Source organism: Meleagris gallopavo, chromosome 4, assembly GCF_905368555.1.
Source record: "Meleagris gallopavo chromosome 4, MGAL_WU_HG_1.1, whole genome shotgun sequence".
NCBI lineage: Eukaryota > Metazoa > Chordata > Aves > Galliformes > Phasianidae > Meleagris > Meleagris gallopavo.
The window spans coordinates 29,939,390-29,964,346 of record NC_139407.1 but is presented as its reverse complement, the minus strand read 5'-3'; the positions used below and the strand labels follow the sequence as shown (position 1 = coordinate 29,964,346).

Genomic DNA, 24,957 nt, shown 5'->3' with positions numbered 1-24,957 from the left:
TATAGACATATTGGACAGACCAGTCACCACTCTGAAAGCTCCCCAGCCAGGTCACCTTGCTGTGCTCCCTTGCTTTGCCCTAGATATTTCCAAGGGCTATTTGGAAATGTGGCACTGGTCCATCTCTAATCAAGAGTGGAGGTCAGAGCCCTGCATGCACTGCCTGGAAGGACCAGTTTGTCCCCAGCTTCCCAGCAATGCCCTCTGATTCAAATCTTGGCAGGTTAGGTAAACCAGAGGAAAATACAACCAAATGACACCTGCTTCCTCATCTCTAAAGTACGCAACAACAGCGAGACCAGAATGTTCACTGCACTGATAACAGTTTTTAAGAGTGCCTTGACTGTTTCCTTACAAACCGCTCCTCAGCATCAATGAAGGAAAGTGGAGCTGCAAGTGTTAACAATTTAACAACCCTTGCTTCTAATCAATTTCAGAGACCACCCAGGAAAACACCTTGACCATCTCATTGAAAATGTAAATAGAGGAAATGAACATTCACCACACAGCTGAGATGACAATATAAATCCTTGGAGTTACCTTTTTCTTGCTTCGGCTGCTTTCTTCCTGGCAGAGCTGGCAGATCTGAGCATTTCCAGGTCCTGATGGCTGTTCCTGAACCCACAATAAAAGCCAAGGCATTCTGCTTTACTTGCCTGCTTTCCATGGCTTTGGTAGCAAAGCTCTGTGGCTGATCCTTATTTTATAACAGGGATGAAGATTTCACATTGTTGTGTTTTTAAGCCCTCCCTTTTACGCAACACACCAGGAAGCCACACAGGACTAACAAATTTATTTGCAGGACAGCTGCACTGGCTAAAATCTGAAGGGTACCTGTAATAGTGATATTACCTTTTGCTGTCCCTCATTAAAAAACTTAGAGGTAACCAAAATCAACTAAGAGGCACGAGTCCTAAAAAGTCACCCTCTCCTCTTCAGCAGCAGCACTCAGCCCAGTTGGCAAACCTGAGTTCCAAGGGTGGACCAGGAAGCATGGTACGGCTCTGCAAGCCGAGGACCATGCAGCTTTGTTTACAGGCCTACACAGAGATTGCTGGCCCAGCAGCAAGGCGGGGGTTGAGGGAGGGGGAATCAAAATCTCTTTTTTCACCAGGAATAATTGGTGATGATGGTAGAAATTCCTGGTAGATGGGAGTAAATGTGCATTGCAGCATCCTGTTGAGAGTTGGTGGCTCTAGGTGGGCTTTGCCAGGCACCCAAGGGAGAAAGAACATGCTTGGGTCAATTTGACATACACAGAAGCAGCCAACCAAACACAAACAAATAACTCTTCCCCTGTAGACTCCAAAGGAACTTGCAAAACCCTAACCCAGACCAAGGACGTTACACACTGCCATTTTCACAAAATACAAAATTATGCCTTCCTTGTTCTTTTTCAAGACGCTAACCCAGAAAAGGCATGGGGCAAAGGAATTACAAAAGGATTTAATATTAGTTTAAAAATAACAATTTTGCTGAGGGAATGAAATAGACTCGCTTAAATGCAGTACTGACAACTTTCTACTGAGATAAGCAGCACTTCTCCACTAGAGATCCATCCACATTGCTGCTACACACTCTACAGGCACAAATCTTAACAAAGACAAAACCTGAAGGGCATTTGCAGCAGGGAAGACATTGCAGGAGCTCCCCAGCACACTCACTAGTATTTGAATGCAAGAAAAGGCATCACCAACCTGCTCCTCCTGAGTGCTACTCTGTAACCTACAAGAGAAAAACATTAGTTTGAGCCAGTGCATCAATCACACCGCTACTTATGAGAAAAACACAGGGACTATCAAAGCACTCTTCATCCTCTTATTAAAATCAGACCTGCACTGATTTCTGGTTTTATTTCTTCAAAACCACACCGCCAAGCCTGCTCACGCAAGAGAGCAGAAGCATGTATAAGCTTCATCAAACAGGAAAGCAAAGAGGCAGCAGTGACTGGTGCTCTAGAATGAATACTGTCAGCTGAGTCAGGCAGCACACTCCTGGCTAAATGGAAATACTTGTAAAATGACTTCAGTAGAGCAGAAAAAAGGGGAGCATGAATGTGGAAAAAGCAATTTAGACAGCACACATAGTTTAGAACTGGCTTTAAAGTTACGACTGCAAAACGTTTGATCCTCTACATCTGGGAACAGGCAATGGTTATGTTCTGTTGTTATGAAGTCTTCCAGACAAATGGGCAGACCAATGGTCATAGCTTACACACTGTGAAATGGGTGCAAAAAGCACAAGACTGGAAGGTTTTTAATAGCCAAATAAAAAGACCTGAATAGAGCTTATGATATTTTTAAGACAATACTTTTCCAATCACTATTTTATTGGCATTCAGTACACTGTTAGAGCACTGCACGTTGTCACTGGCATTGAGAGTAGTTCAAAAAAGCTGTCTCTAAGCAACACCCTCATTACAGAGTTCTTCCCTACTTGTCTTTAATCGTATCTCCACATTCAAAAACAAATCTTCAGCTTAACTTCCAAATGCTAAACAAATCCTATCGCAACAATCTGAAAATGTGGAGAGATTTTAACAATGGGGCAGGAGGCTGAAATGCTTTCTTAGCCAGGGAAATCATGCTATTCTAAAATTCCCATCCAGCAACAAAGAAATCAGAGAAGAAGGAGCAAGAATCAGAAAAAGAGAAGACGAAAATGAGATGTACTTTCTTCCATACTTATGTGGAAGGACACTGTTTTCCTCTCTTGGGGACTGTTTCAGTTTGGCATTTTCCTCTTGGATTTTGAGCTTCCCATCCTACCAAAAAGAATTCACCAGTCAGTCAAACCATGTTAGCATGCTAACAAAGAATTCACCTTTGCCACACTGCTGACACTGCAGTGGGAGACTACTTTTGTACTTGGAGAACACTGATTACACTGTCCCCCCTTGGCATGGGCACACAAAAGCATAAAAACACCAATGCACGCCAGGAGCAGCTCTGTATTCTTTTATTTTTGCTATGAAGAAAAGCTGATTTCAAGTTTTACAGCTGGATTCTTAGTCATGTCCAATGGTTTCCTTTTACTAAAGGACAAGAAACTTCAGTCACTTTTTAAAATTATTACTTTGCATAGACTGATCAGGGCAACAAATCCTCTCAGCCCGGAAAGAAAAATCCTCCCCTCCACTCCGCAGCTAAGACCTGGGTCATAGCCTGAGCCAGGCAGGTACATAATAACACATGGAAATACAACCAGGTCAGAAATAGTCTGCAGCCTACATGTCAAGTGCTGGCAGTTACCCATTCACACACAGTTCTGGTGTTGCAACTATAATCTCAGTGAAGCTCTTACATTCTCGAAAATGCAAACTTCCACTGGACCAAGCAGCACTTACAAGTTTTTGGCAAAAGAAAAATCTGTTATGTTTGTTATGTATGTTATCTGTTATTTGGTTTTTTTCTGCACATTGCCCCGTCTGCTCCCAGCAGGATCATCCTTGCTGAGTAAAGGAGGCAAACTTTACTTTCATATTTGGAGAATACTGATCTCACTGTTCCCCCCTCGCCGTCAGCCACTTCCACACCCAGTGACGCACTGTCACACAAGCAGCAGAAAAAAGCAGCTCCTTATCATGATGTGTAAGTAACTTCACTGAACACTGGGTGGGGAAAAGGGAAAAAAGAAACAAACACAGAAAGGAATAGTTAAAGCAGCCCAGGGGAGTCCGGTAAATGCAAGTCTCAAGTGCTGCGATGCACATCAGAATTTTGGAAGCCACCTCTGCTATTTCACAGTTCTCAAATTTATGAGTATTGCTCTCCTAAACAACTGTCAGTTCCCAGCAAAAGAGCCTCTTTCAGTTTACAGAAAAAGCTGTAGGGCAGATTTTCGCTTTCAAAGGCAAATGACTTCCAAAAAGGGAGTTTCACTTGGGGAACCAGTTTTACTCATGAGATTACCACTTCATTTTCTTTCTTTTTTTTTTTTTTTTTTTTTTTTTTTTTTTAAGAAAAAGAAAAGCACAATGAATGTGCTAATGCATTAAAAGCACTGCAAGTGACTTGTGATGCCCTCAAAAGATAATTTTGTTTTCCAAATTGCACTGCTTTTCCAGGAGAATTTCCCTTTTTATGACACAAAAATCACAAGTGAGCAAGCTTGTTTTTCATTAGATGAGGTACTTAATCATCTCTCCTGCTGCCTTATGCTTAGTTTTATTATGCTATTGAAGGAATTCACTACCACAGGCAAGATTTGGTCAGGTACCCAGCCTGAATGAGGAAATCTGTTCTGCAGTTCAGTGTAATGCTTATAGTTTTTTTATTTTTTTTTAAAGCTCAACCAAATGACTATTTGGTGTGTGCAAAAAATGTCCCCAAACTCATCTTGTTCTGACAAATTAATAGTATGTATTTAATATCTAGTAAAGCTCAGGAAGAGAGAACAAAGTGAAAGCATAACCAAAATATAAACCAAGAAGTAAAAAAAGACATATTACCGGTTTTAACCAATTCTTTGGGCTTTTTTTGCTTCCTTGGCTGCTTTGGTGACTGTGTGACCATCTCTCTCTTTCCCGCTTCAGTTCGATTTCAAGGTGGCTCCTGTAATATCAAGGTGGAACTGTGAATAAAGTTAATAACACTCAACATCAGGAGCCACTACGTTATTAAAACTACTTAACATTCTCTTTACCCTAAAGCAATTGAAGCCTAATTCTAGAGCTAAAAACTGCTTCTCAATAAAAAGTTGTTTAATGTGCATTAAAGCCACAAAATGCCAGGAAGGAGGATCTGAATGTTTTTAATTTAATTCTAGCACCACTTCAGAGAAAACAAACCTGACAAATATGTCTGTGCATCCCTACAAAATACCAAGCTATGAGCACAGCTGAGGCCCCCAGCACAACCTGAAGAAAAGGATGACAAAATCCAGCTATTGGTCGCAGACCCTTTACTCTGAGGCACCAGAAAGCTCCACTGCTGCAGCCTGCCAAAACAACTCCACTTTCTGAAGTCCTTACCAGTGAAGTGAACAGAAATGCCATAGCTACTTACAGAACAACACTTGCTCCAAAATCAAAAGCTTGGAACTGGTAAATGTAGTGGCAAGGCTCTCGCTATAAAAGATTCAGAATCCTCCAGATTTCCATTAAGTACAAATATATCTCTCCATTATTAACCTCATTAGTCTCAATACTGCTCCAAGAGATTATTAAATAACTCATTGGACTGCAGTTTCATTAACTACATAGCCTAACTGAGGTGGGTAAAGCTGAACTGGAAACTTTGATCTAGAAATGAGGCCTCCTCAACATGGGCATTCAAAAACAGACCAGAGGATAAGTTGCTTACAATTTGATTAAAAACAACCTAAAACATTTCTTCTTAAAGGAACACAATTCAAGCAGCACTACTCACCACAGTCTGTCAAGTCAGTGTGTTATAATCTCACTTACTTACATCAGTGACAGTCCCCAATAAAGGAGGCACTGTTATTTTCATGCTGCCACTTCGATTTAACATACGGAAGACAGTTATCAGAAAAAACTGAGTTGATGCCAAAAAAACATCACTTTGGCAGCTACACTAATTCAGTAAAACCTAGTGCTAGATGCACATGTAGATAAAATGCATTCTCCACCCACATCTAGTGCTATCACTAAGCTCACCCACGCACACCAGGCATGTGGAACAGATTTCTGATAAATGGCTTTTATCAGAATAATAAAAGATATTTTATTAAAATAAATAAATGCTGGCTTTGTGGGTGGCCTCTGTAGCTTTCTGAAATAGGAGACAAAAGCAGATGTGCAAGGATGCTAGACTGAAAAAAAAAAAAAAAAAAAAGTATCCAGTAATGCATCCACACCTCTCACTTCAGCAACCTTGTTGCAGAACAGAGGATACCTCATGTCTGCAGACAGAAGTGCTCTGCAGACAGGACTCCTCTGTTTTCCCAGCACTGATAAGCAGAAAAAGACAGACAGTTCTTGCTAAGATCCCTGCATTTCACTTCCACCTTTTTAGTTGTCACTGACAAAATTCCTTTGGTTTTAACTAGAAAAATCTTGGCAGTTTGTCAGACCAGCACCTAGGATTGCTTCCCTTGCTCCTTAACTCTTACACATTGGCTCCAGGTAAGGACTTCTTCGAGAGACATCCTTGATGACAAGCAGCCAACAAATCATCTGCTTCAGGTTCAAGGTTACGTTATTACATGACAAGTCTGGTGTAATGCTAGATTTTGGAGAGGTTTGTATGGCAGAGGCCTTACTGCACTCCAAAGCATATACCCAAGATAACTTGAGATCCCTAAAGCAAGTTAACTTGCAGCAGCACCTCCAGGCACATGAAGAATCAACCAGGCTTCCCAAACAGGTTTTGAAGCTTGTGGTGGTGATCTCCATCCTTCTGCATCTCTAGAACTGTCAATTCCCAAAGAAATGTTTATGGGCAGATGCCCAAAGCATAGAAAATATGCATGGAAATTTCCATGTTTGAAGGGAACATCTTGACATTTCATTTCTGTTCAAGAGATGTTCTGCAGCCTGTTTCTGATAACTCACTCCTATACAGATTTGTACCTTTGCTTGTGGCTTCTGCATTTCCTTCCAGATTTTTCAAGTTTCAATTTCAAAAGCCTTGCTACCTCTCAAAGCATTCTACCTCCCTAGCTTTAACACCATCTGGCACATAAAATGCCATTCATCTCCTTCCAGCCCCTTCCTCATTTTGGGACTGACCCGCCTGGTTTCTTCTAGACACAGGAAGAACAGCCCAGAAAATAAACGAGAAAAAGATCTCTTCACCGCTGCCTGGAGAGCTCTTCCACTTCTAGCTGGAGGCTGTTGATTTTGTCCCCAAACTCCTGCTTGAAGAGACGGTTGTCCTGCTGTGCCAACTGACGGTCTTTCTCCGCCTGCCGCAATCTGGATTTGAGCCACATGAACTTGTGATAAAAAACAAAAGCCATGGTGGGGAGGAAGACCGACTTTAACCAACAAATAAAAAAACCCAGTGAAAAGGTAAAGCCAAAGAAAGGGATGGTAAAAACAATGGGAAGGGGGAAAATATTTTAAAGAAAAGTAAAATGTAGGTGAACCAGGCAGAAGCTCTGATTTTCAATTTTTTTTATTCTATTACTACAGTTTACAGCCATTAGATGAAAAACATAAAACATCACTTTTATCCAGATTCGAAGCAAACCTCAAGTACACAAAATTTTAAGTCAAATTTGATTTTAATGTACGTTACATCTCAGCTTTACACATGTAGCTGGAACTTGCAACATAGGTTAGCTAATAATATATTTAGAATTAGTGCATCTTCCTGGTCTCTTCCATTGACTGTCACATTGACTCAAGTGCCTGGGCATTAAGACACCAAAGCTTCTCTGCTTTGGGCCTGACATCAAACTGTCAGATGCTTAATTCTGTCTTATTTTAGCATTGTTGTGACAGCAAACAAAATGAGCCCAAACCCCAATTTCTATAGAAGAAATGTGAGGAGAGGGGCAGGGATGTTAACTGTTCTAACTAGCTATTTGGATACCTTGATGAAAGCTTTCGCCATTCTTTTTCCCCCAAATAGTTAAAATGCATTCCTAGTGAAAGATTACAGAAGGTTAAGTCTATACTCTCAAGCATGAGGCTTGAGCATCACTAGAAGATTTAAATCCAGTCTTCAAGTCTGCTCGTGTGCAGGAGTCCATTAAACAAGCTAAGCAGTGGAACGCGCTTGTGCGTAGGAGGACTAGGCCGAGCCTCAAAGATTTGTAAATATATCTAGTGAGAATTAGTAGATATTTTTTCCCAGTTGTATTTCAGTCACATCTGCTGTCTGCTGCCCGCAAGAAGCACTATTCAACAAGATAAATGGGGAACTGGCACCAAATAATTTCTATTTGCAAAAAACTCTCGATTTTACTCAGAAAAACCCCAAACATTATTCTCTTGAATGAAAAAAAAATCTCTAGGAGCATTTCTAAAGTAAAGCCTATAACAGTCCAGCACCTTGAGCTTCTGTGGCCACAGGGAAGAGAATATTAATTTATAATTGGCCACACTACAGTTGCTTAATGTTTTGCACTGGGGTGTTACGATGACAACTACTTTTAACATTCTGAGATGTTTCCAAGCTTCAGTTGTTCTTTCATCTTTCATCAGCAAATTCCATATTTGTATCGAGCAGTGGAAAAACATAGAAGCAAATGAAAGAAGTATAATAGTAAAAGGCAACTCTTCCTTTGTAGCACTAACTGCTCAGATAAGGAGCGGTCAAGTACCAAATTACCATTCCCACTGCACTTTTTTTTTTTGTTTGTTTGCTTTAAACACTAGAGTATAAAGATCAGATTTTTTGTTGTTGTAAAACATGTAACTTCCCATTCTAGAAAGAGGAGAGACCTATCAAAACACCCCTCCTCAGCTTCCTTCAGTAAAGAAGAACAGCAACATATGTCTAGAGGAATTCATGGCAGAGGTAGAAGGCAATGCAAAGATAAGGAGGTTTTCACTGAACTTACCACTCTATCATGTTACTCTAAGACACCTAACTACTAATTTTGGACACATGAATTTTAAGGGAATAAGGATAATTCCCCCCTGCCCCCCACCAAGTCACTAAGGCAAAATCATTGCAAGCAGTCCTGGTTACAAGAGGGCTGATCTTCGTGGTGATGAGCTACTGGCCTTGCCCATCCGTCTTAAGACTCGGGGCTGAACCCACAAAACAGAAGTGAATGGGTAATGGCTTGGGGTACGCACACAACTACTTTCAACAACTTCCAGGGATGCATTTGCTCCTCTAATTCACAAAAAGGGTAACACAGAAAACTAGTTGACTTTCCAGAGCTGGCCAATGCAATATTGACTCGACCAACGCACCTAGTATCCATACATGTTGAAGACTTGTGCTGCTGTATACGGCATGCATCACCAGGATGTACAGAGCCACATTCCTTATGCTTTTCTGGTGTTTATTGGCCAACTCGTTGGTATTTTAACACAGTTTAAATGGCAAAGTTAGGGATTTTTATATCCAACTAAATCTCTGAAGAAAAACTCACTAGTTTTAAAAATTCAGCAAAATCCAAATCAACTTTAGGTGACAATTAACATTTTAACAGTTGATCTTAGCAATTCTAAAGTTCTCCTCTCATAAGTGAGTTCTGATGTCAGAGCTGTGAGGTGACCAGACACAAAAATGTCTAATGATGCTTTTGGATCAGTTTGTTTGCTGCACTGTTTAAGGTTTTTGCCTGTTTCACCAAATCCTTTTCACTGTATAAGTAAGTTAGAATAAGGATGAAGAGGAAATGGAAAAATAAGAACAGCAAGAGAAAAAGAGCACATCAATTAGATGAGAAGATATAATGCATCATAAAATACAAATTTTCTACAAACAAACTGACCTATGTCATTAAGAATCATTCAAAATGCAAACCTTAAAAATGAGAATATTTACTTAAAGAATACTTTAATGCACTAAATTAATTTCAGACCCATCTTGCTCAGACCTAAGCCTTCCCTTGGTTTGGCTTGGAGCTTCCACTGCAGTCAAGGCAATTCACAGAGACTGAAGTCTTTGGCCAAAGAAGAAAAAGGGAAAAAGGAGCACTGCTCCTCAAATCAATTCAACTTCATTACTGAGGCCATCCAAATTACGTGATATAGTAACACCAAAGCAACAGAGCCAATAGGATGGGACTGGTCTCAGACCAAATGTATGTTATACTTACAGGATATTTTTACCAGCTTCTACAGACAATCAGCCTGTTCCTTATTTTCATGTGAGATTTTTTTTTTTTCCTCAAGTATACCTTCCTCAGAAACTATAGGGACGTGATAATTTGTCTGCTCTTAAAACAAGTGTTCAAAATTTGGGGTACTTTTTTCAAAGTGGTACCAAAAAGATCTGGAATAATCATGCATCTTCAGAATGATTTCTGTTTTGCCTTTCTCCTCCCTGCTCCCACTGCAATACTGTCATTAATAGTCAAGCACTTCTTTAGATGCTTAGCAGTGTGCTCACTATCAGAGATAGTAATTGACCTATAATGACTGAATAACACACAAATATGCAGCTGACAGATAAACAAAGCTGCTATGTTAATTATTGTTTTAGTAGTGTATTCCTTTTTTAATGGAAGCTCCCCTGAACATGCAAAACACTTCACACCATGCCACAAAATTATTGCTCAGACTGAATCCCGTTCTCTTCATGTTGTTCTGTTTAGTAGTGCCTCAGCAGCGCACTAAGGCTCTCATCTGGTCTATGGAGTTCAGTGCAACACTATCACTAGTAGAAACACAATTATCATAATTGCAGAAATTTCATTTTTTACCTTTGTTCAAGCTGTTTGATGGTAGCCGCCATCTGATTTGTTTTTTCTTCTAGACGGCTGTTCAGTTCACTCTTCTGTTTCACTCCCATGTCTGAACTCTACAAAAAGTAGCAATGTGTTTTATATAAGTATCAGTAAAACCAAAATAAGCAAGAACAAATCATGTGGTAAATGGCTAGTAATAGACAGAAGCCATTAAGACAGGTGCTCAAAAAGCAAATGCCAGATCAATATAGCATCCTGCCCTACAGCTGAAGGCTAGGTTTGGACCTCACAGAATGTCAATGTTATAAGCAGATCTGCTTCCTGTAAGTGGTGGTAATGCAGTAACTGTTAATGACCCTACAACCTTTTGCATGGAACAATATGCTCAAGGAGCACAGAAGCAATGTTTTCCTGTTCTATAATTTATGATTTGTTTCCATGCACTGTGTGCTACTCTGTGTCCTAAAGAGTCTGCTTTCGTCATTATGTAGTAATGTATGTAATGACAATGGAAACATTTAAAATAAGGCAGTAATGGTTCAATATCTACATTATAAAAACCAGAAGATGCTTTCCTCACTGAAACATGCACATTTCTGAATTATCATCAATCTTTCTCCACAACAAATAGCATTTTCTTTCCCCAACAGGGACAATTGCTTAAAATGCTACAGCTTCCTGTTTTGCCCCTCAGGAGCTCATGCCGTCTTTACCAAACTTTAATAATACCACTAGGATTACAGAGCACATCCACAGCCTAGAAAGCAGCCTGAACCAAACCCCATGATTAACTGAGAAAACACTCTGTATGGGAAGTACTGAATCACAGCCTGAACCTCTGATTGATCACCTGAGGCAAGCACTGAGTCAGCCGCGGGAGCACAGGTGAAGGCAAGGGATGGAGCCTGGCTGCACCTCTCCTAGACCCATTTAAGTGGCACTGACTGCCACTGAGGAAGGATCTCTCTCTGGAGATTGCTCCTCTTGGAGTTTTTCCTGTAGCCCAGGACATGGGTAAGCTTTTCCGTTCATTTCCTATTATCCCTTTCCAATGTGATAATCTGTCCAGCTATACGCTCTCTAAAGACCAGCCTAACTTCTCAGGATATTTGTTGATTATACATTTGTTTACTCATTGATTATACACGTTACCAAATGAAGAGTAGCAAAGAACAGCTCACTACTGAGATACCCTTCCCAAAGCATACCTACATTGCACATACTTCCCCACAATAGGGAAAATCCTATGTCCACTGCCACAGATAATGTTATCTAACTGAAACAGACACCTGTCAAGGTAACCTTTGTGGGGAAACATTCCTTTCAGTTAAGGTTTGTTGTTTTTTGTTTTTTTTTTCCCCTGCAGGTTTACAAATTTGAAAAAGGCAAAAAGACTATCAGTGCACATGTCATTAGAACATTCTTAAACTACCCTAAAGGGTAGCTTCCTTTGCAAAGGAAGTAAGACAGATGTATGGAATATATCCAGTCACCCTAGTACACACACAGTACTTTTCAAACGGAGATGGGGAAGAAAAGTACAAGAGCTACCACTTTTATTTGGAGCTCATTCTATTTTTTTCATTATTTTTCTTACCTGCAGCTTGAAAGACAGTTCATGCTTCAGGGCCCTGAGATCATCCAGTTGCTGTCTGAGTGCCACCAGTGCATCTTGCTTCTCGCAGACATCTTTCTCCAGCATCTTCATGGCTAACTCCATCTCCTGTCTCATCCCAATCTGTGCCTCCAGTTCCTTTTCCACATCCTGAAACACACAGCAGAGTCAGTTTTCTTCCTCATCAATGATGTAACCACCCCTAACTGGTGCTTTTGGCAATGAAGTCACCACCCTAAGTGTGCTACACTGTTACTGCATCACAGTTACAGATTTGACATACCAGAAACAATTAAGGACAAAAAATTCACAATTTCAGTCCAACATTAAAGAGTGATTAAGTATGCATTCTGAGTAACTGAGTAACATTTCCAATAGTGGCAATATCCTTACCTGCAAGGGGGATGTAAAAGCAATTGCACTGCCCATTTTGAGCCACAAAATTAACATCACTACCAACAAGACTGTCTCAGATCAAGCTGAAGTAGACAGATAGAAATGACAATAAGCCGCTGGTCAAATATGCTGAAAAATAACTGTCTGGCATGCAGTAATTATGTGAAAAAGCAAACTGTAGGGAGCTTCAACCTCACATTGTCCTTACCAGCCGCAGCTGAGTCTCCTCCTTTAACTGTTTTCGCGCCTCAGTCAGTGCCTGTCCATCTGCAGTTCTGTCTTTAGCGACCTAATTTAATGAAGAAACTCTATCAATGTAATGATACACACTAACAATTCTCACATTGGCTGATCTGCTTATCCCACTTTTGAACCAAACTGTGCAACTATCAGAACACAGCGGCTCTATTCAGATAATGCAACATGCAGCTTATGAGAAATCTCTGTTGCTCAGTGCAATTCGGTGCCTATAATTAGAATGGACAGACAGACCATTTTTAGACCTTAGATAATTACTAAGTATGATTAGAAAAATCTCAGAAAAAATACATTGCAGGTTTTAAAACTAAAACCAGATTCTGGCATAGTTACCAATTCTCTCAGCAAATAAACTGAGAAAAGACTAACATATTTTATCAACCCGTCCCTTTATTTCCAAAAGACATAGCGTATCAGGTCAAAAAAGCAGAACTCTCATTTCTGAGCTTTTTTGCCACATCTCAGTTAGATCACCCTTCCTCCAGTCTGTTCTGACATCTTCAACTGGCAAGCCATAAAGATACCGTGTTAGCTTTCAGCTCTGCACATGTACAAGCTACCGCCAAGCAGGATTTACTATGGTCAGGGTCCATCTGTTACTCTCTGCAGAGGATCCACCTGGAGTCACTGTTACTTATTACAGTTTTTTTGTGACATGGATAAGGAAATTAAAGCTCTTCAAAACAGCTGCTCTATACAAAATTCTGCCCAACGGGTTCAAGCATCATTTGCATATACTAACCTTACGATTGGACTCCAAGATGTAAGAACTTTCTTCTTTAACTCGTTCCATCTCTTCTTGCAATGTAATAATCCTATTGTTTGCAACAGCAAGCTGTGAGCAAACAGAAAAGTAATATATTAAAAACAATATTTAGCAGATTTTTTCTCCTCTAGACAGATTATCCTGTATTTGTTTGCTAACATTCCCAGTAAGAAAAAAAAATATTTCAAGTAAAAAAAAGACAATTCAGCCCCTAACATAGGGACAGACTATCTGAAAAAGTATCAGCCAACAATGAAAATCTATGACACTGGTACTACAGCAGTGACGTCCCAAATTACTTCTGTCTGTGTCTTTTAGTAACATTACTAAGTTCCTTGGGTCACTATGTCCTAGACTCTACATAATGTGTGGTTAACACAACTCACTGCGAATCCTCATTTCAATAAAAATTAGCCTGACAGAAGCATGAGTCTTTGGTACAGCTCATGCCAAAAACACAAACTGATATGACATGTGACACAGTTTATTAACTACATTCTGCAAATAGCTCCAGTTGGCACAGCATGTCCCAGTGTCAATTTAATTCTTAATTTAAACTGCATGCAGACTTGACTAAGAGAAAAGCAAGCTACTAAAAACAAATCAATAAATACTTCTAGTCAACACTGTAATCAGTCTCACAGGTATCACAATTAATGGACAAAGCATTCAAATATGGACAGTAATAAATCAAAAGCCATTTATTGTATCAGCACCAAGAAATACAGCCTACTGTGCAACACCTTTCAAAAAACCAAAATTATCCTTTTAAATTGCAAACAAAAAAAAAAAAAACTTTTTTACTTTACCTGCAAGAGTACATACACTAACTTGCCAGTAAAGTTTCTCATCATTTGGAACACATCCTTTAGAGAAGGTGTTACAGAACCAGACACATATACCTCTCTGATGAGAGTGAACAAGCAAAAAAGAATTTCTATTTCATGTTTGTATTGCCAGAGCACTGAGATGTCCTAATCAATATCATTCTGCTGAGCAAAAGTGACATGCTGACACAGACACTGTCAAACCTTTAGGACGAGACTATTATCACTCATGACCTAAAAATAATTTTATCGCATTTATGCCATTACTGATGAATTGCAAGACCAATTTTAAGACACAGGTTACATTACAACGTACCAATGCCTTTCCATGCTCAGAGTGAACAACATTATTATAATATTTTATTCCTTTATATCTTGCAAATTCTGACAGACTAAAGGAAAAGTCATTGATGCATGCAAGATAATATCAAGACGGTAGTAAACTTTTACATCTGTCAAAATAAACAGAAGTTTAGAAACGTCTCTGTCTCAACCTACTTCAGCTGTATGGCAATTCAAGATACATCCATTGTGTAATTCATTTTAAGATCTTTTCCACAAAACAGAAAACATTCAGAAGACTTCAGAAGGAAAAAGTGGATTCAACAGCTTTTGATTTTGAGCATAAACATTTGGCTGTTTTCCATCTCACATTTAGTTAATGGCAGCTAACTGAATTCTCAACATTTCAGTTATTCCTGTTTCATCTTTAAAAAGACATCACCAGAATGTACACCAGAATTCCAAAAATAAATCCTCCCTTTATCTTTTCAATTCCTAATTCCAAAAGGCCAGAACATCAGGTGCTTCCCTATTATGCTTACCTCCTCGGTCAGTTTAGTGTTGGACTTTTCTAAGGCATCCACTTTGGCCTGCAGGTTGTTTACTGTAGCACTGTTGAAGAGGAAAAAAAAACAAAAACTCACATCAGTAATTCCTTATTTTTTTAAAAAGTCTGTTTCCTATTGTGCTGTCCCATATAACAAAAAATAAATAAATCATGTATTACCTTAAGTGCCTATTGAGTTCTTCTACATAGTTCTTCTGGTCCAAAATAGCAGTTATCTGACCATCTCTGGAAAAAAGAAATACCCTCAACTCAGCCTGAGTGTAGTCCTTTTATACCTACAAATGCTGACTGTGTGCTGCATTTCTGAAGATCCCATGCAGACTGGAAGGCCTTCTCCACCATATAAAAAGATTATGAGACGGAGATGAGTCAACTCCAAGTTATTCAGCCTACTTTTACCTCCACATTCCCCACTCTGATTGTCCTGCATGGGTTTCTGGCCCATACTATGCAGCATAACAGAGGCAAGCTGTCACTCTGAATGCTTATGCAGCGTTAAAGGCTAGGAAAGGAAGAAATAGCATAGTTTCTCTTTGATTTCAAACCTCAGTATCTGAATTAAGAGATGTAAAGAGATGATGTAAAAGGTTTAAGAGGAAATGCGTCTGTACAGCCAAGGTATGCACCATGGCACCAGATGTCCTAAGACCTGATGAGTCTGTGTGTTGCATGTGAAACAGCAAAGCTGAATTGCAGTCTATGCCCTTCTCATCAGTTACTGTCCTCCAACTTCTCAGAAGCTGCAATTACTACATTCAGGGGTTTTGTGACACATTAGAAGAATAATTAAGCTGGACTACGTTCCAGTCATTACAACAGTACTTAAAAGAAAAAGACTGGTTTTGAAACATATTTATATTGAAGAGGGACTACTTCACCAAATTCAACTCAAGGAAAGCTGTCAACAAACGTGCATTTTGCATACTCTTTCAGCAGAAAATCTTAACTAAATAAAAGTTCTATAAATGCATTTATTTCATCTGTAGTTTCAACCAAAACATCTGATATTGAGGTATAATAATTCAAAATATATCTGAACGTGAAGTGGCAGAACCTCTTGAGAAGAAGAAATACTCTTGAAAACCTCAGAAAATCACAATACATGATCTGTGTGTCAGTATACCCACACTTTATTTTTCACCCTCTTGCTCTAAATGTTGCATAGCTACATCTATGTATGCTGACACAAGCACTCTGAATTATTATTACAGTTACAGTCATCTCCAACAGCAGAATTTATTTCTGAAGATGCTATGGTGCTAAAAAAACCAACTCCTGTCCTATAATACACAACAGGTAAAGGTTACTAAGCTGCTCACTGAAAATGCTTTCAAGAATGGCAAGTTTAACTCAAAGAGTCACTTTTAAAGTATTTTCATCTTAAATGGCCAGGAGACTTTCCTCAGCCCTTCTACCTCCCATCACTTCCAATGTCTTATTTACACATTATGCACTTACAGATATGAGCAATTTGTTCTCTATGAAAAACAAACAAACCCTGAAGTGTTCTAGTGAAAAACTTAATAGCTTGAAAACAAGTCATCAAGAGATGAGCAGGACAGTTGTGCATGTGCTTACCCTTCACTGCCTTTTGTGCTGTTTCCATCTTTCAAATACATTGAGAAATCAATAACTCCAACCTAGGAGAAAAAATTGCATTTTAAATTAAACACCTTTGATACCACAAAACACTGTTCATAGCTGTGAAAGTTTACTGTCATTCAGTTAAAACATCAATGCATACTTTGTCACAAGGATTCATTATACTACTAATCTAGCCAAAATGAAGGAAAATATGAACCAGTTCCAGCAAAAATATGCTATGAGAGAAAGCAAGTTGGCAAAAAAGTCTTCAGAGGTAACAATAAGTTGAATTGTTACAATTTAAGCAAGCAGAAAGAAACATTAACTGAACATTACTCACCTGTGAATCCAGGTCTTCTCCTTTCATGCAGAAGTTTGCATCAATAACATTCAAACCTACGAGGAGGCCAGCAATGATTGCACCTTCTTCTTCCATCATCAGTGCATTAGGCTCATAAAATTCACTACAGGATGGACAATGAGAGAAAGTTGCATCTTTTAAAAACCAACTAGAACAATGACAACTAGCATGCATGCCCTAGTATTTCACAGAATGCAATGCAAAGTTCAGGCTTAATGAAAAGCCAGGCAACAATAATTGACATAATTCACACAGAAGCGTACTGCTGCTCTAACCAAACATCTCTCAGTACTGTATATCTTTAGGTGACACAAAGACTCATTAAGTAGGAGATCTGGATTCTCAGCTGTTAAGTGGTGATGCAAAAAAAAGCATGAACACTGAATAGCAGTTCAGCACAGTGAAAATTCAAGGCTGGGCTTAATATTAGAGTTTTATTAATAAGCAATACTTTTGCTACTCCACTAAATACTTCTTAAACACAAGCTGCCACATTTTCCAGAGGAAAATAAATTGGAAAGTAAGCTATGGATTTGCACAGTCAATAAAACCTATGTCTGAGTAAAGAAACACCAACGTATTTATCAAGTTCTACCAGCTCACACAACATAGTAGTTCAAACCTGCAGACTCATAACTACTCTACATAGTACTATTTTTATGAGTGGGGAAGTAAAAATACAGAGAGTGAACTGACTTGCTCCAAGTAAGATGGTGATAAAGTGACAAGATCAGAAATAAAACTACGGCCGAGATCATGTGAACAGAGAATGCTGTATTGGTCGGCAGGAGTTTTTCAACTGAACTGCCTCTTTGGACACAAAATTTGTTTATTCTAATAGATACTTGAGACAGTAAGGGTGGAAACACAGCCATTCCTGGATAAAGAAAGAATATTAAGCATTTTTACTCCCTGAGATGAAACATAGTTTCACAAACATTACCACTTCTGAGGAGACATACACGTATCCTTCCCATTTAGATGTAAAACTTCTTCAAAAGATCTTAGAAGGCAGAAGTGAACCTTACCCAATCTGAGAGAGAGTTCAAGGCTCACCTGAGAAGATCCTTTCTGTTAATCAAGGCTTTCATGTACTCTGAAAGTTTCTTCTGCATTAGAGCAAGGCGAAGCCAAGCTCTTCCTCTACCCACAGGTGTCCTACAAAGGCCAAAACCAACACAATTACACATGTACTATAATGCACACTCACAAATGACATTAATAACCCTATTTGGTGTCAAGTTTCTGTATCTTAAAATACAGCTGATGTTGTTGAAGAGAGGAATATACCAGATGCGTAAGTATAAATTGTTACAGACAGGATTATCATATAATCTTCAAATGGTTTGGTTTTGAACAGACCTTCAGAGAGCATTTAGCAAGTAATTACGTAAGCAACCATTCCTTCTTTCATAACTAATTATATATTTGTTACCACACTAAGAATATTTTCCTGACTTTACCCTTGCTGGATACTACTACACAGAAATCAGCTGCTTCAATAAATCACCTTTTAACTCAAATTCAGTTTTTGCAAGTCAGCAGAATACATGTATACTTCAGCTCAGTGCTGATCTCCAAATATAGCGATATATCCTTCGAGCGTGTTAAGCCTACTAAGAATCTGTAAAGAAAACTGAAAGCGTAAATTCACCGCTGTTCAAATTTTTTGCTCGTATTTTGCTCACAACACATTCACGCGATCCAACAGGGTATGGCCTCAGTCCTTCCCTTCCTCTGCTTCTCCAGACCACCTCAGACACATAGCTTTAAAAATACGGAGAACTGATATGATGCATCATTTTTCTGGCTCATCCACCCTGACATAGTGGCTGGGAGCCAGTACCAGATGCTCCAAAGGAAGGTATAAATCCCCTGCGCTGAGCAGAGCTCCGAATAGAAAGAAATTTCTTTTCCGTCTCCAGTAGTCAGTTGTCTTACAGCAAACAGTACGTAAAGCATTTTATTTTTTAGTCTAACTAGTATAAGTAGCAATTGCACATGAAAATTATCTTCATTATTCCCTTTTATGCTCTTGACCTCAAATAACACATGACATTTTGTTTCCAAAGGGTTAGTGTGTATGTAAGACTGTATTTTAGATAATTATTCAAAAATTGTCTTTTATTTTATCACAGAGTCATAAAATCATAGGGGTTAGAAGGGACCTCCAGAGATCATCAAATCCAAACCCCCTGCCAAAGCAGGTTCCCTACACCAGGTCGCACAGGTAGGCGTCCAGGCAAGACTTGAATATCTCCAGAGAAGGAGACTCCACAACCTCCCTGGGCAGCCTGTTCCAGTGCTCCGTCACCCTCACCATAAAAAAGTTCTTGCGCACATTTGTGCGGAAATTCCTATGCTGCAGTTTCTGGCCGTTTCCCCTCATCCTGTCTCCACACACTGCTGAAAACAGTCTGGCCTCATCACTCTGCCCCCCACACCTTAGATATTTATAGACCTGGTCAGTCTTCTTTTCTCAAGGCTAAACAGACCCAGCTCACTTAGCCTTTCTTCATAGGGGAGATGCCGCAGGCCCTTCACCATCTTTGTGGCCCTCCACTGGACTCTTTCCAAAAGATCCCTGTCTTCTTTGTACCGGGGAGCCCAGAACTGGACACAGTACTCCAGATGAGGCCTTACCAGGGCAGAGTAGAGGGGGAGAATCACCTCCCTCGACCTGCTGGACACGCTCTTTTTAATGCACTCCAGAATGCCATTGGCCTTTTTGGCCACGAGGGCACACTGCTGGCTCATGGCCAACCTGTCGTCCTCCAGGACACCCAGGTCCCTCTCTGCAGAGCTCCTCTCCAGCAGCTCATCCCCTACCTGTACTGGTTCATGCAATTATTCCTCCCTAGATGCAAGACTCTACACTTGCTTTTGTTAAACCTCATCTGGTTTCTTACTGCCCACCTCTCCAACCTGTCCAGGTCTCGCTATGCCATGCTACAGCATTCTTTTACAACAAGAAAAGCCAGGAGCTGTGACATGACTCTCCTAGCACTCCATGCTGGTCCTGTAAGCTGTTCCAGGCAGATTCTTATGTAGCCCAACACTAAAAGCACTTTTCCATAGGTACATCGCTAAACAATAAACTGAAATAAGCTGTTATCAAATGTATTCGCCTTTTTTTTGGGCAAAGAAGATTTGATGTTTAGTCCTGTCATTCATACAAAAGCGTCCTCAAACCTTTTTTTCCTTTTGCTAGGCTGAAAGCCTTCACACTAACAATTCTTCAGCAATGGACTAAGCAAATCTGAACGTGATGTCTAAAATAACTATGCTTTTTTTTTTGGAAGCAACATATCCTCACACAGGTTTTCTCCCTCTCCTCTTCAGCAAAAGTCAGTATCTTCTCCAGCTCTGGAGCAGCTTCTCTTTTACACAAATTCTACAGAGTTATCTAAATATATTTTAAAAGAAAAACTACCTCTATCAGGCTCAAATGCATGTAACCTGTGATCACTTCCCTTCCAATTCCCTTTCTCTTCAGCCTAGCTTCAGAAGGTGAGTTGGTAAAGGCTCACTCCATTCCTAAGACCTACTGTCATTCATTTAGTGCTAGCAATATATTTGCTATTGTCCATGTAACCTTTTAATACAGAAAGAATGTATTCTTCCTTTCCTTCTGCAGTTCCTTAACTAAGGGAAAAAAGAAAGAAAAAAAAAAAAAGAGTAATGAGCCATTTGTATAAACAGCAAGTGGCAGATGGATTCCATAAGATCAGGTTTGTCCTTCCTTCTCTTCTTCAGGATCATTCTTACAACAAAAAGTAATGTATTAAGTACTTATGCAGTAAAAGACTGTACTTACTTCAGACCTGGGAGATCCTTAACACTTGCTGTAATCTCTGCAGCTTCAGGAACAAGTTTTTCTACTAGTTCTAAAGGTCCCCAAAATGACTTATTTTGCCCAAGAAAAGTCTTTTTAGCTAAAAAAAGAAAATATATAAAATTAGCCCATTGAGTCTGTGTTGATTATTTATATTCTCCAACATGATCAGAAGTAAGATCAGAACCGTTGACAGAAAGAGCCTACTGGGACTGCTACTGAGCAAGTATAAAAGATTACTTCTCATACCCAAAAGTGGCAATTACTGATATCACTCAAATAAAGCAATAAGGGCTTGATGTAGATACCAAAAGTAGTTTTATACTAGTTAAATATTGCAGGACAACATCCAGTTATATCAAGCAACCGAGACTCACTATTAGAGCCAAAGATTTCTCCTAGGATGTTGCCACTGTTCCTGAGTCATACCCCACATGTGCACAGTAATTTTCCTTCACCACCACATTTCAAGGAAAAGAACCACAACACTTGAATCTAACTCCTCTACAGTTTCCAGGGACTCTTCTGAAGGAGGAAAGGATGCACAGAGGTTTTTAGTGACTCCTGTATTTTAAAACTGGAAACTAATTTACAGAAGTAAGGAAACTGAGAACTCAGCTATCTTAAAGCCAGCAGTAATGACATCAGCAAGAGGACAGATAAACAATCAAAGCTGAACAGTATGAACACCTCTTCCTTACACAAATAACCAGCACAGGAATCACTTTGCCCATATGGACTTTGCCCACAATTCTGAATGAAGATTTTTAAAAAAGCACCACAGGAAGTATGTGCTGAGAGGAAATTTAACATCCCCCACTTTTCATCTCAAAGGGCAGCAAATCAAGAAAACTAGCAGTCCTTAGCAGTTGCAGTTGTAACTCCATGTTTCATAGTTAAATATATACTCTGTTTGCCATTTAAAAAAGCAGCTTAAAAGATATTAGCTGCAGTAAGTCAACATCCTCAATTTTGATAGAACTAAGCAGTGCTGCAGATCCTCTTCCAGCAAAAGATGCATTGCCTCTCTGAGGAAGCGCAGAAAAAATGGGAGTTATGAGTTTGCTGAGGAGGCAGCTTTAGCCTTGATGACTTAGTTATACTCGAGTCACATCTGAAAAGCTGTTTTAAAAGTGACAAGCAACTGCAACAATGGAGCTTTTCACCTGCAGCATTACATCTTCAGCAGATTTTCTCCTTTTTCTGTGCCCTGTCAAGTCACCTGTGATCACAGACACCCTGCTCAACCTGCTGAATACCAAGCCAGACTTTTAAAACTAGATTGCTCTCCTGCTCCTATGCTGTGACAAACAGGCCAGGAGTGCTCCTCTCAAGTAGGTTTACCTTTCAAGCCATGTTTAAGGCAATGTTCCATCACAACGAAGAACTGCTGAAGAGGTGCATAGTCAGAGTCCAGCGTCCTGCCCAGATTAAGTGCTGATTCGATCAACCCCTTGATACTCAGTTTTGCCATGTTCATCAGGTTCATGCGTTCATTAGCCATGAGATAATTAGGATCTATAGAGAACAGAAGAAAAATTCAGCTGAGTAACAAAAGTTTTTATTACAGTAAGATATCCCATCTCTCTTTTCATCTCAGTACTGAAGATACTTTTAGTGGCAGTGATAGTTTGATGAGAGGTGCTCTCTTCAGTCTTTTCCAGAAAAAAATCAAAATGAAATAGCACCTTATGATGAAAGCCACGCTGACATAGGACTAGGTGATAGTTTAAGAATTGAGAAACTCTTAAATTAACTAAAAAATCCTTCATTTTTCAAGAAAGAACAGTTTGAAGGCTGACATTAATATTGTGCTTTACATCTTGACAATGTATTCCTGAATACCACAGCTGCCACTTTCCCCAGCTCAAAGCCCTGGCTACATCCAGCAACTACAACTCCTTAAGAATTCTGCAGTTGTGACTTGTTCCTCTCTCTAAAGACAAGCATGAATTCTCTCACACTTAGTCCATCGATGATCCTCTTTTCCCAGTGTTTCATCTTTCATGACTTATTTAAGTTTTAATATAACAGAGAGAATTCCCATCTCTCTCTTCATTGTATCAAAAGTGCTTAAGTATTTTAATAGCAATAATAAGGAACATGGCTCCTTTGGCAGCTTGCTTTCACATCCACCACACACAGAATATAATTCCTCAAGATTATATTCTCCCTCTAACATTTCATGAAAACTCATGCATTTATACTCATTATCTGTTTCTCATTGCAAGAGACTAGCACTCATTTCCCAAAGTACACCCTACATACAAAATCACAGAACTATAGAATGGCCTGGGTTGAAAAGGACCACAACCATCATCTAGTTTCAACCCCCCTGCTATGTGCAGGGTAGGCCTCCTGCTCCCCGATCTGTCTCTGGTACAGTACAATGCACTGATGCCCACACCCAACCTGAGCGCCTCTCTTCTCAGAGGCCTTCAATTCACTTACAATACCTGAAGATATTATCTCACAAGAACACTGGTCCTGTAACCAGAGTGAAATTGTCCTACATTTACAAAGCATGCTTAAGCTTTAGGCCTAGAGACAAACAGTAAAAGAGACAAATCCTTTCTGTTAAAAATATAGTGCCAATGAGCTGCAGGTTTTCTGTTGGCATCTGTTCCACAAGCGATCTTGCACCCAGTTCTTCAGCTAAAGTTTCTTAGCACAAGTAGCTCCAACTTTGTAAGGCATGTTTACTCTAGGGTTGCTGTAAACAGCTGCATAATGTTAAACCAATTTACCAGCTTTACCAGTGAGCTTATTACACTCAGTAGAAGAAAATATGACCCTAAGACATCTAAGGATGGATGTGTACCCAGTGCTTAGATATGTCATTTGCTGTATTGACAGAGCATGCTTGCATTTAGCAAGCAATTAAAGCAGATACCCAAGCCTTACACCCTTCAATTAGAAGGACTTCCAAAAGGGAGCTGTATTTCTATTAAAAAAAAAAAAAAGCCATGAAAATTACTACAAACCTAAGCAGCAGAAGAATTTGCATGGCTGTTCCTGCAGTCTCTGCAGACTATTACCAAGCAGACCTGCCCTTTGGGGCATTCTCAAGCTCCTTATGACTGCTTAGAGACCCTAATTCTTTAATGCACAAGTGGCTTAGATAGGTTCCTATGTCTCACTCTGAAACATCCAGCATTGCTGAGAAGGAAATGCAACTCCCATCCTCAAAGAAAACTCTTGCAGATGTGCATGCTTGTCTGCAGCACGTTTGCCACTGAGCAGATATCAAATCTCTACCAGATACATAGACTTAAGGCAACTGGATTGGTCACATAACCTCTTGTATACAGAAGCGTGAAGACTTGATTTCTCTTAATTTAAAATACAACTATTTAGTCAAAAGAGACCATGGGGTATATTTTTTCCAGAACACTGCAATCTCCCATAGGACTTGTCCTGCTGATGAAAGCCATCACTCTGCTTCACTGGTACTGATGACACCAGTTGCTCAGACACGGGTGAACACAGCCTCTTTGCTATCTCCAATGTACTTCCACTGCAGTGAGGCACCCACCAGCCAAAGACAATATGAGGAGCAAACCCTCATAGAAGCACTCAGCTATTAGAAATCATATCGACCCACTTTCAGTTTCGTTCACATCCTGCAGGTTGAAACAGGTCCAGTAACCCAAAGCTGACTTAATTTTAGTGACCTAAAACTATATCCAAAACAAGCAACAAGAAGAGCAGCTGCTATTGCCTGATTGAGACTTCCTATGCCAGAAAAAAGGAGATGATGAAAGGCACTTCAGGGTAAGCAGAAGAAAAGCAACTACTCAAGTGGAGACAAAACCGCCCCCTGAATATAAAAGAAATCAAAATACAGCATTTGTGAAATCTGGTAACAAGCAAAACCTGGGAACAAGTGAAATCTGCCTCTGCAGCATTCCACGTTTCACTGCCCATGGGCCTAAAGCTAACTGGCACCTAAGGTGGTGATGGCTCATTATTGCTGCATTGTTTTTGATGGTCTGTCCACCAGTGGATGGGTTGTTTTTATCCAAGATGCTGACGGCTCAAGGAAATACTCTGCAGCATCGCTCTAGCAATTCTCATGTACCCTAACTATTACAGTTAAGGGCTGTGAAAAAATCCAGTTCAGGGAGACTGGTTGTGAGAGCTGCCACCATTCAAACTTGATACCATGGCTGCTTTTGCTCCAT

General features: G+C 39.7%; 1 protein-coding gene across 11 annotated transcripts in view; it reads right to left on the bottom strand.

Annotated features, from left to right (window-relative positions):
- Positions 1-24,957, bottom strand: part of RUFY3 (RUN and FYVE domain containing 3) — a 53,407-nt gene that overhangs the window by 2,755 nt on the left and 25,695 nt on the right. For 3 of the 11 annotated variants that reach the window (XM_085222675.1, XM_085222682.1, XM_019614586.3), the window contains 16 exons: positions 22,118-22,291; positions 20,756-20,873; positions 17,995-18,096; positions 16,918-17,041; positions 16,572-16,633; positions 15,153-15,218; positions 14,968-15,037; positions 13,293-13,385; positions 12,501-12,581; positions 11,879-12,046; positions 10,297-10,394; positions 6,761-6,880; positions 4,451-4,553; positions 2,673-2,764; positions 1,665-1,725; positions 541-615 (listed from right to left, as the gene is read on the bottom strand). In XM_085222675.1, coding sequence (XP_085078801.1) covers positions 541-615; positions 1,665-1,725; positions 2,673-2,764; positions 4,451-4,553; positions 6,761-6,880; positions 10,297-10,394; positions 11,879-12,046; positions 12,501-12,581; positions 13,293-13,385; positions 14,968-15,037; positions 15,153-15,218; positions 16,572-16,633; positions 16,918-17,041; positions 17,995-18,096; positions 20,756-20,873; positions 22,118-22,291 — 1,607 coding nt within the window. Of the gene's footprint in view, positions 1-540; positions 616-1,664; positions 1,726-2,672; positions 2,765-2,816; positions 3,611-4,450; positions 4,573-6,760; positions 6,881-10,296; positions 10,395-11,878; positions 12,047-12,500; positions 12,582-13,292; positions 13,386-14,967; positions 15,038-15,152; positions 15,219-16,571; positions 16,634-16,917; positions 17,042-17,994; positions 18,097-20,755; positions 20,874-22,117; positions 22,292-24,957 lie in introns of those variants that run through there. The other 8 variants (XM_085222677.1, XM_085222676.1, XM_085222678.1 and 5 more) reach the window with 8 other exon arrangements.